At 43.4% G+C, this 12203-nt stretch overlaps 1 protein-coding gene across 1 annotated transcript in view; it reads left to right on the top strand.

Annotated features, from left to right (window-relative positions):
- Positions 1–12203, top strand: part of dph1 (diphthamide biosynthesis 1) — a 69755-nt gene that overhangs the window by 40112 nt on the left and 17440 nt on the right. Inside the window, exons 5-6 of the mRNA XM_019874339.1 lie at positions 6287–6441; positions 9389–9510. Of these exons, the coding sequence (XP_019729898.1) occupies positions 6287–6441; positions 9389–9510 (277 nt within the window). The remainder of the gene's footprint in view (positions 1–6286; positions 6442–9388; positions 9511–12203) is intronic.

Here is a 12203-nt window from a genome sequence, read left to right as displayed (position 1 = left end):
CACCCACCCCCTTCTCAAAATAAAACATTGATCCCACTCTACAAACCAGCTTTTCCATCACCTTAGTAGACATTATCAAAGAATACACACTAAAACCAGCATACATTTCAGCAACTTCTCTATACTTGTCATTAACTTCTCAAGATGGTGCCGTAGTTGGCAGCCGCCTGCGAGAGCTCTTATCTGCATTTTTGTCAATTTTCCCTTTTGTTTCTTCATATGGTGTTTGTTGGCGCTTCTTGACTCTTGCCGCTTGACAGTCCCAGGGCGCTTGTGTTTTTTTGCATTTGTAATGGGCTGCATTTTTCACAGCCCCGTTTTGTTTAGCAGAGATGTCGGTACTGTCGGATAGTCTGCATTGGTGCGGCTGGATGGATGGCTTGTGGAGCCGATGATGAGAAGAAAGGAGCGTTGGCGTGGATTACAAATGCGTATTTGTACCTGAGAGTCGGTGGTTGGAATTGAAGCAGATTTACATGGGACAGGAGAAGTGAACTGATCTTTTTTCTCGTCAATAGACGCTAGAGCTTCTTGTTTACTTTCAAACTGAGCTTGTAGCAGACGTGTGCACATTTTAAGCTTGACTTCTATGATCCATTGGTGAAAGGACACTTTAATTCTCTCCTCTTTCATCTAGAACTGCTTCAAACAACAAGGCATATGCTGGAATAGGGTCGTGATTGCATGACTGTCCATGTCTTATGTGTGTTGTAACTTAATTTGTTATTTTATGTTCTGAAAATTGCTTTGTTAAAGCTGCAGCTGTTGTGAAAGCGTTTGATAAAAATTCATTGTATTGTAACGTAAGCAGGTGACCAATGGCCAATTTTGCACATCTCAATCACAAAATGTCCATATTGGCAACCAGCTTTAGCCCCAAACTACAATCCTCAATGCAATATGTGGGTCAAAAATAATTAACCGAACCTTGGGTAAATGTAACCCATTCTGCTCAACATCCACAGCTCCCTCGCGACTGGGTGAGGAATACAAAACAAAAGCCAACATTCCGTTTTGCTGCTATTGCTTCCCAACACACATTAATCAGCAATCAAAGTCACAGAATTCATCAAAATGTTACAACGCCCATCACTGTCAATCAAATGGCACGACCCACAAGAAGGCTTGGTGCTGACCGAAAGACATATCGATCGACAGGAACATAACATCGGTCCGAGGATATGTGCTGCTCCAGTACGGCAGGCACATCGGACCTTTTGGAGCCAAGACATGGCATTGACTCAGTGGATCAATGAGAAACATACATTAGAGGTGTCCTCCGCCTTCTCTCGGACCTTCACCCTGCGCCCGGCTCGCCGTCTTTTACCGGACAAGTTAGGAAGCCCAAATCGATCGTTCTGCTACATTGCTGCCTTTTCCAAATACCAGAAATAGTCTGCGGAATTTTAATGCGCTCCATTCGTGAGATGATGCCTTACTGATGCAGGTATATGTTTACATTTAAGATGGGAGAGCATCCACGGCAAATAATTCATTAGTTGGGCGTTTGATATTGTTTGCTTCACTTGGTATCGAAAGTGAATACACCCTTATAAAGACACTGCGCCAAATAAAAGCTACTTCTCAAACCTGAAACCTTTACCGCTCTGTTGAAAAGATATCTAGTGGCATGGTGCATGGATTGACTCAAGTCACTCAGTCTTTTGGAAAAGGAGTCCATCAACATTGCGCATTGTCTGTAATTGTAATGGTATCGCTTTCGACGGGGATTTAGTTCTGGGCTCAGGCTGTGCCATTCCAAAAATGCTCACTCTGCTTCCGGCGAGGTCGTTTGTTCTTTGATGTGGATGTCCGCTTGGCCTTTCCGTCCACCTTGACGAAAGCCAGTGCGTATTCATGTGACGATTCGTGTTTTTATTTTGCCTTGACCTTTCCCACCACGCAACCATGAGGACGTCACATGCGTCTCGTGTCAGACACCTGTGAGAGATCAAAGGAGCCGCTGCGCCTCATAGAGGAACGGTCTTCCACTTTCATGTTCTCGCTGGTGTTTCTCCTTTTTTGTCTGTTGCTGTCACGTTTGTGGTTTGTCATCGTGAAGCTCCTCCAGCTATAGACTCAGATTCTTTAAAAAAAAAAAAAAAAAAAACCTCAAAATGGAATTCGTTGTATCCGTACGACACATCCTTTTTAATCAATGCTCAATATAAAATAATACAAAAAGAAGCTAGTATAAATCCAATCAACTTGCCCTTGTCAAACTAAAACTAATACCAAATTTAGCAAGATGCATTCAAGAGAAAACAATGCAAAAATGTTAATTCTTTGGAATGATAAAAAATATTTACGGGAAGGTTGGGCATTAAAATGTTTTGAAGGATTCTAGAGAAACAACACAATTATTTGTTTCTAGTTGCCTTGTACAATTTATTTTTTTAACCACCACTGAACATTTCAACGCTGAATTATTTTTACCCTACCAAAGACAAAAAAATAAATAAATAAAAATAAACAAAGAGCACACAGAAAGAGTCTTACACCAGAGAGTGTACATGTATTCAGTCTTCATCTTTCATGTGCAATGAACACCTTTAAAAAACGCATTTTGCCTCCTGCTGTCGACTGAAAATGACATCAAATGTGTTAAATGAAGTTATCAAATTCATTTGAGACAAAATATTCACTTTTTACTGCCGAAAATGGCCAAATTAGTAACGTATCTCTTGAACTCGTTGATCAGAATGTAGTCTTAATAGACTGGCAGTGGCACTTGGCGCAGAAAATGTTTCGTTCTCTGCTCTTGCAGTTACGTATTGTTTCCGTTTTGTGATTCTTCCCCTCATCATAAAAAAACTGAAGAGCATTTATTTATGTTTATTTTCAATCATCATCTCTTCTCGCCATGTTTCTTTGACTTAAAATGAGTTATCTGTCTTCTCACAAAAGGCTTTGAAAACCTCCCACTTGATACATGCAGAAGTCGGCTCAGCGTTGACTTCTCATAATGTGTATTGCCCTCTGCCTTGCGAGCTCACAAATTTCTTCAACAAACCATTTATGGTGGAAATGCCACACAGCTGAGTCAAGCATTTTTTTTGGGGGTGGGGGGGGATCACCCCTGACATGGCGTCAGGTCAAAAGTTGTGTGATTGTTCAGCACCTGTTCACCTCTCCATACCAGAGTCCAACGTGCAACTGCCGCAAGCGGTCTGTTTCATTTAGCGTGAAGAATGACTATGAAGAATTTCTCTATTTGGTTCAAGTTCATAAACAATTAGGGTAACCTCCTCCAAAGGTGTTTACATAACCTGTTTAACTTTTTGAACTTCTCGCAGTTCCAAGAAACAAAATTATGAGTTCATTTGGGAGTTATTTAAAAAGAAGATCGAATAAAGGAGGAAAACCAGAGCAAAACGGATGCGTAGAGTAGCATTACAAACACCAACAGTAGAAAGAATAGAAGCAACAAAACATAAACCTGAATTTAAAACTCCCCCTTTCACCTCACACCCGTGCCGGCACTACCTCTGTCCATATCTGACTCTTGTTAATGCTGAAAATTGGTCCACCTAATGAGCATCAGTCCGCCCTCTCTCGACTAAAGAGAAAAAAGAAAACTGCCAAAAAAAGCTCCATTGCTTTCTGCTCGTTAGAGCAATTTCCACACTCATCTTTGAAAGTCCAATGTTCCAAACAGCTCAGTGATTCATTTTAATTGAAACGCTTCCTCATCCACAATTCCTCAAGATTGGAGACTGGTCATACACTCAGTTTTGTGCTACTTAGGATGGATGGCCCCGTGGTCGACTGGTTAGCGCGTCGGTATCACAGTGCAGAGATGCAGGGTTCAATTCCGGCTCCGGCCTTCCTTTGTGGAGTTTGCATGTTCTCCCCATGCCTGTGTTGGTTTTCTCCAGGTACAGTCAAATCTCGGTTTTCGAACGTCTCTGTTCTTGACCAAATTGGTTTTCCACCAAAAATTTCGAGTTTTTTTTTTATGCCTCGGATTACGACCGAAAATCGGTTTCTCGACCAACCTGAGCATATTTGAATGCGCCACTTGACTCCTCTTGCCTTCCTTACACGAGGAAGTGACGCTTCCTCGTGTAGCGTTCCATTGTGAGCAGACGTGTTCAATAAAGATTTTTTTTTTAAAAAGACCATGGTTTCGGTTTTCAAACAAATCGGTTTTCGAACAGCCTTCTGGAACGGATTATGGTCGAAAACCGAGGTATGACTGTACTCTGGTTTCCCCTCACATTACAAAAAACATGCATGACATGTTCATGGAACACTCTCAATTGTCCTGAGGTGTGAGTGTGAGCACGAATGGTTGATCGTCGATGTGTGCCCTGCGATTGGCTGGCAACTGGTTCAGGGTGCCCCCCATCTACTGCCCAAAGACAGCTGGGATAGGCTCCAGTACGCCCCGGGACCCTTGTGAGCGTAAGCGGATCGGAAAATGGATGGATGGATAATGCCAGTAATTTTGCAGGTCAAGCAATACAGTGTCCGAGATTGTTGTCGTTTTTTTGCGCACTCTGCCGAATTGTTTCCTCAGTTGATGTCCTCCAGTCTCACGTATCTCCTTCCTCAAATTCTCAATGGCCTCCGCAGTGCAATCAAGTTTGGCATAAAAAAAGTTTCACCTCGGGGTGCTCTTGTTACCGCTGTTTTCCTTGTCTTTTGGTCATTCATCGCTCGTGCAAAACTTTCTCACTTTCCATTGTTTGGATGATTTACTTTCATCTTTGTTGTCCTTGTCAGCATTCTGAGTCACATTGAGTTGCTGTTGTCGCTTTTGGAAGAAAAAGAAGAAAACCTTGATTTTTCTCACAATGGAGAAATTCGCACGTCCTTTGACATGGCGGTCATAACCCCCAAGTGTACCCGTTTTACTTCACTCGTTCCAAGAACACAAAGCTGGGGGCTGGTCCACGTTTTCACCCAAAGTCCAAGGTCAGCCTGATGAGGAGAAGCGCTGTAGAAAATGGATAGATGGAAGCTTCTCGATCCGAATCATCAGTAATCCTCTCACCACAATTTGCAATTTATAGACTACAAGTAATCTGGTATGGCAAACACTGATTAAGAAGCAACATCTGTCGATGTCAATGGCCATAGAATTAACTGAGTTAAACTTGAAAATTGTCTGATGAGGTCGGTATTAAAAAAAAAAAAAAAAAAAAAACAAACACGTTGAAGGTGAGGCGTTTGGTCAATCCCAGAAAGTAATTAACGTTAACGGGCACATTTTACAGGCCCAATAACCACAGTCATGAGGTCAGTGAGTTCTAACCATCCCATTGACCGCGTCTCTAATTGTAGCGTCTTCGAAGCCGGTTGCCATCCTCATTTCAGCGCAAATCGATTGTTTGCCCTTTACCTTTTGAGAGTGCCCATAAACAATTGACAGCTGCCTCAAGCTCCATTGTCGATGCGACTCAAGTTCTCCAATCACCCTCCCCTTCCCCCTCATGATATATGAAAGTCCTGCGATGCTCGTGCAAGATATCCCAATTTCCACTCCATCCCCTTTTCCTGCTCCAATCGGATGTCCTAAATCACCTCTGTGGTCAAGTAACTGACAACCTTCAAACGCGCTCGGTTGCTTTATAACTCTTGTCGTCCTTCATGTGGACTTGACTCACCATCCCTGAAACAATTTTCCAACCCTCTTTTGTAAGAATTTCTCCTTCCTCGCTTCCAACGCAGCTGCTTTCGGTCCTCATGTCACGATCCATATCTCAACAACCCTTTCGTGTCTTCTTTCCCCTTTCTCACACTTGGTTCTCATCCCTCTCCCGCATTACGCTAATCTGGGCCATTAAATACCAACTCATACAACATGCAACATAATGGCCCGTTGGCTCTGTCGTAACAGCAAAACGCTTCTTGGCTCCGCATCTGCAAATTCATTGTGGCGCAAAAGCAAGACTAATTGCGATGATCGGTGCTGATGATGATAATGTTCCCCCTCCCGTTTTCTTGGACTCCAGCCTCCTTTGTCCAGCGTTCAAGTCATCCAAGAGCATTTTTAATGTAGCTCCTCAAAGGCACGACTGCTTCCCAAATGGCTTGTGAAATTAATGACATCAATTTTAATCACGTGTATCTCTGCCTTAGCTAAATAATAAAGCCCCGTGCATCGGCTTGACACGGCACAGAGCGATGTTCATCTACATCGCAGGGGCGCCTATGTACTCATGAACATGTGCCAAGCTCTCATGTTTTGAGGTGCCATCAATAGTGCATGTGCCACAGCCTCACCTGACACAGCCGCTTGAATTATTTACCCGCGTTTCTTCTCTCTTGGTCTCCACAGTCCCCATCGACGCCACGGCCGGAATTAAGATGCTCTACGTGTTTGTGGACATCCAGATGGACAACGCGCACTTCCTGGACACGGTCAAGTTCAACTTCCCTCCCGGACAGTCGCTGGCGCTCGTCAGCACCATTCAGTTTGTGGCTGCGCTGCAGGTGATGATGGAGCACTGGCATGGCATCACATGCAGCTTCTGTTGCCGGAGGATTTGAAACGCTTCCTGTTTATTTTGCCTCCACTGGCAAGTGGATTGGCTTCATGCTGGGGATGGGCATGTGACGAAAGTGTCAGTCCTTCACCGGATTGTGCATTGTCGTTCTTAAAGTCCATTTCTGTTCTAAATAGTAGCCGCGTCACTCTTTTACAGCTTGGCATAGACTGCAAAAAAGCCTGCTTCAAGCCAGATTTTGATTTGAACTACACTCCTTAGGAACGATGATGATTTCAAGTCCTTTAGTGCGGCAGGAACAAGGCATGATTGACAGGTGCTGATCAGAGGAATTTCTGCCAAGTTTGAAGTTTTGTTGGCTGGCTTGTTTTTTTTTCCAAAACACAGAGCCCTTTTCTGGAAATGTACATTTAGCTTTCAAGTGAAATTTCATGACGGCCCTAATATGCACTCTAACCTTAACAGATGAATTTAAGAAATTGACAACAGGTGGTTGATGTATATTTTCGAGGACGTTCACTTCTTTGCCTTTCTGTCACTCTTCCAGTCTCTCAGTATCAACCCACTGATGACACTGTCACTCTCTAAGAGTTCGTCCGTGTGAATTAAAACACCAACTCAAGTTGAATAAGAATAAAGAATAAGAATAAGAAAACCTTTATTCGTCTCACAAAGGAGAAATTCCCAATTTACAGCAGCAAAGTTATGAAAGGAAGAAAGTAGAAGAACAAAAAGTATAGGAGCATAACTGGCCAAAATGTCGCCACCTTGATTGCTTTTGGCAGTCAGCAACAGTTTGAAACGCCCCTCACCGACACCTCCCGGGCCTAGATTTATCAGCAACACCCGGAATATACAGCGTATGCAAGTCAGGTCGCGGCTTTAGCACTTCAGTGCTTCACTTTGACTTTCCATCACAGTCGGTTAACTCGTGGTGTCAGGTAGAATGTGAATGGACTATATATGCTCAGCTTCAAAGATCAAGCTAATGAAGCGTCTTGAGGCTAATAAGCGTGTGTGTTTTGCACAATGAAATCTTTATCCTGGGAAGACATTTTATTCCAACAAGGCTCTTAACAATTAAACATCAACAGGTTTGTTTAAATGGAAAAGGTAATTTAATAACACACTGCTGGTACCCAAGTGCCTGGGCTAAACCTCTTTACACTGAAAGGCACAAGCCAGCTCGTAATTCTTGATTTCTGCAGCAGCCCATCTAGGCAGGATTGGGCCTCGCGGATTTGTCTCATCTTGGGAGAAAATTGTTGGTAACCCCTTTGTTCGTGGAAGAAAAACCCACCGTGACTGCAGAAATAATTTGGATTTGGCAAAAGCACTTGGAAAAAAAAAGTTACCAATTAAAATCAAAACTGAATATTTTTTTTCAAAACAAATTATTTGGTACACAATGTGAGGTTGATAGAAAAGTGAGAAGGTGCTCAATCTTCAATGGATGAATGCCCGTGATTCTGACTTCATGCCATTCTTCCTGTGAGCAGCATGTTACAAGAGCACCTTGAGGGGAATAGGAGTAGGAAAGCACTTCTCACCAAAAATAGTCAGTGTAGTTCTGCACTTTTTCAGTCTTTTTTATAAAGTCTCCTGCCCTATGTGTGAGTTTCAGCTAAAACTAGTAAAAGTAGGCAGAAACCAATGATGCAATCAGTACGTTTTCCATTTGATTCATAATACTCATAAATATTGTGACTTTTTTTTTGTCATGAAAAAGCGGCATTCTCTGCACCCAAGTTCCATTCAAGTGTGCGTTTGCTAATATCTTACCAGATGTTATTTTGGATTTGAAGGCTTGCGTGAACTATGAAACCCGCTTAGCGCCTTGCTGGCATAAGCTCTAAAATTTATTTTGCTTTATTCACCTTTGTTCTAAAATTCAGCTTTTATGCTTCGAAAAAACGCTCAAGGTTGCCCCTAATGTAATTGCTGTTAAACTTAAACTAGGCTCTGCCATGTAGGTCTTTTTTTTTCCCTTCATATATTTGAAAGCGCCTGCATGTGTATTTAGCTGCACCGCATGAACTTCGCCTCCAACTCGCGCTGTGTAGGCTGCCAACGAGGTCCTGCAGAATGGGCGGCAGAAGCTCAAGAGTTCACCCTCACTCCCTGTTGACTGCCTTCAATTCGCTTTTAATCGTTCAATTCATCCGTCATCCTCCATGCGCTAGAGCTAATTTTGATCTCTCCTCACGTTGCCTCAATTAATATACAGTCAAAGCGCCTGAGAAGAAGCGAGTTATTCCATGACGCAGTCGCGTTTCAAATCAAGTTGACAGCCCTGTGACGGAGAGGAGCGAAGTTGTTCATGACCAAGAGAGGATGGCTTTGGGATCACAACTCCAGTGTAATTTTTTTCTGACCTCCTTCTCTGCCTTTTGCATCACTGCCCTATTTTAATCCCAACATTCATACCCCTGTATAATTTGCATACATATCCCACTTTGCCTGCTTTTGCCTTCACTCTGCCGCTTGCTCTATTTTTTTTTTCTCTTTCTCGTGTATGGAACACAAAGAGGAAAATGTTTGTGGGGAGGGGGAGTGTCAACTGCAAAAACCTGACAAAATATGTGCACAAAACAAGGCAATCAGGGGCTTCGATGAACAATGATAAAAGCCCGCCGGCGTGTGCGAAGGAATATGAAAAATGTCTGCAAGCGTCGCTCGCGACTTGATGAATATGTCATCGCATAAAACCGAGCGTAGCATTAAACGGGATGTGGACGCTAATGAAAAAGCGATGGCGTCACGTAGTCCAACATTATTGTGCAAGGACAGTGAAAGATGAAAATGTTCAGCCTTGCAAATGTTCCCAGCAGAGTGGCGCGAGGTTAGAGGCCGAGCAAAAGAAAAACATCACTGTTTTTTTTTTTTTTTTTTTTTTGGAATGCTCTCATCTGTCTTTTCTTTGTGCTACACAGGCTGTGAGCGCAGCCCTCAAGCCAGAGTACGACGTGCTGGTGCCACAGTGTCGACCTCTCTCACCCGGAGAAATTTTGGGCTGCACCTCTCCTCGCTTGGACCGCAACGTCAACGCCATAATGTAAGAAATCTGGTTTCGCCTCCACATTTTTTTCGCCTCCGCCCGTCAGCACATATATCTGGATAACCAAAGATAGCATTCCTCTCCTACACTCCCCTTCCACTCGTCACCATGGACATGGCCTTGTTAGCCGAGGAATAATCAGCATGACATCACAGCAGTCATAACAAGCCTGTTTTATGGGCGGCCAAAAGCAGGCAAAGCTTAAAATAACTGGAAGCGCACACGAGCACTTGTGGCTGCAACACTGCAGCCCACATCAAATTTTCAATTATTTTTTTTTATTCCTGGTAATAAATGACCGTCAACGACCACAAGGAGACGTGTGACATTCTTTTTTTTTTTTCCCTCCCCACAATTTAAAACAGTTCTGAGTCTTAACATGTTTCTGACTTGCTTTTGTCAAGAATTTGAGTTTTTGCCTTGCATACTGGCTGGCCAATGGCAAGTCTGGCTTTTGTTCCTATGATGACCGCACTTTCATAGCACATCATACCTCACAAAAACATAGATTGATGACATAATTATATAGAATTAGAACAAAGTCAACTGTTTTTGTCACACTTTGTCATTCAATCAATGCATGTTACGCTGTTCAATGTGGTATGTACGCCTTGGCCACCTGGAGAGAGGATAAAGGCCATTTCATTTTTACTTCACACTTATTTTTCTGACCTGTTGCAGCAGCTAATCATTTAATGCACTGAGGACAAAGAATACAGTAATTTCACGACCATAAGGTGCACTTAAAAGTCTTAAATTTTCTCCAAAACGGACAAGGCGCCTAATAACGCGGGTCACCTTGTGTACGCACCGAGTTCCAAAATCGGTGAAAGCTGTTGTGTGACTTCGACGAGGGTATCTGCTTGACTGACTTATGTTGTGCTGACAGCTTCTTATATAGAGGAAAGGCGGCCGTAACTGAGGACAGCATGTGGACGAAAGAGGTGTGCATAGTTATCGGACGTGAATTATGCAAAACAACGTCCCGAAAATGGCACCTACGAAGAGACACACTTACGAAGCACAGTTTAAGCTGCAAGCTATCAGTTATGCGGAGGAACATGGGAATCGAGCAACAGGGCGAGTTACGCCACAATTTGTGAATGGATTGTGGCTGACATGTCTGCTTGCACTGTTGTTCGAGCTTTCGCAAAAGCCGGCATCATTTCTGAGGAGCCGTACGGCAACAAGACTGACTCTGACGACGATGCGAGGGGATCTGGCGTGTTTGATTGAACTTGCCCAGCTGTCCATTTCGGATAACAAAGATTAGGACTTTGATAGATTTGAGGATGAGGATTGATGAAAAAAAATAATGTGAGTACATTGTCCATACGCCCATAAAGTGCAACTGAACTCAGTTTTGCACCCGCTGCCTTATTAAAAACATACTGTATGCTCGTGTGCATGCATGCTACCGTACGTCTTACCATGTGTGGGTCCGGTAATTCAATCTGTCTTGTGTATGTGTTAAATACAGAAATAGCACCCGTAATTGGCACGACGCCTTTTGTTATGGTGCGCCATACGGTCGTGAAAATACCGTACAGTGTATGACTGAGAACGTCTACAGCAGTGGTTCTTAACCTGGGTTCGCCTGAACCCCAGGGGTTCGGTGAATCGGTCTCAGGAGTTCAACGGAGCCTCTGCCATGGAGGTTAAGACACACCCAACTCAACATGTCACTTAGTTATGACACGCCCTCTTGGACATCACTGGCTGCAGATGATCACATGACATTGCTTGTCCAATCAGTGCTGCGAGAAATTTAGTTCGCTTCGTAGTCAACGTGTGACTGTCATGATAGCACGTCGTTCAATTTAAAAAAAAAATACTTATCCCTTGAAATTGTATTAACTTTTTTCAGTTTTTAATAAATGCATTTTTTAATAGCTTGTATTTGTAAAGTCCCCACTGATGACGGGTTCGGTGAATGTGCATATTAACTGGGTGGGTTCGGTAGCTCTAAGAAGGTTAAGAACCACTGGTCTACATTATATTGTCTTTCTACATGTGTTGCTGGATTGTTTGTGTTCAAATATCTGTTGCTTCAGGGCTTATAGCTCAGCCATATTGCCCATCTTAGCATTAGCCTTAAGCTCCAGAGCAGACCCCAGTGTGTTGGGCGGGTAGAGAAGCAAGCGCCCGTAAAAACAAAGAAAGCATTTTCACTTTTGGAGCCAGCAGTTCACTATGTGCATATGGACACATCCCCTTCCCCAGTGCTGTTTGCTGCCCAACCATATCACAGGTCATCTCCCAGATGAAATAATGGCGAGGTGCATCACTTGCTCTTTGTCAGCCCATGTGATTTTAAAGCATCCTGGAGCATAAGATAAAACTGATGGGACCGGGCTGAGCTTGGCTCTATATGCATAAGCCAGGCTCCACGGGGGGTTAGCTACAAAGGTGTGCGTCGAAGCGCATGTGCGTCAGGATGTGCTCGCCCACGTGTCTTTGGGCGTGTGAGGGGAGGGGAAAAAAAAAGTTCTCTTCACCTACTAATCCAATGGGCCTTTGCTTTGATGTGTGTCGGGCTGTGATGAGACGGAGAATCGATTGCTTTGTCTGAGATTTGGTGCACTCTGTTGTCTCGAACGTTCCCACTGCTTAGCTCTCTTTCTGTTCACCCTCACACCGTCACCATTTGGTTTGACCACAAAAATGAAGCAGTGACTGATTTTCGTTCT

This window comes from Hippocampus comes, unplaced genomic scaffold, assembly GCF_001891065.2.
Source record: "Hippocampus comes isolate QL1 unplaced genomic scaffold, H_comes_QL1_v1.1 scaffold125, whole genome shotgun sequence".
In the NCBI taxonomy this organism is placed as follows: domain Eukaryota; kingdom Metazoa; phylum Chordata; class Actinopteri; order Syngnathiformes; family Syngnathidae; genus Hippocampus; species Hippocampus comes.
The sequence above is the reverse complement of the archived record's forward strand: the minus strand, read 5'-3'. Positions and strand labels throughout refer to the sequence as shown.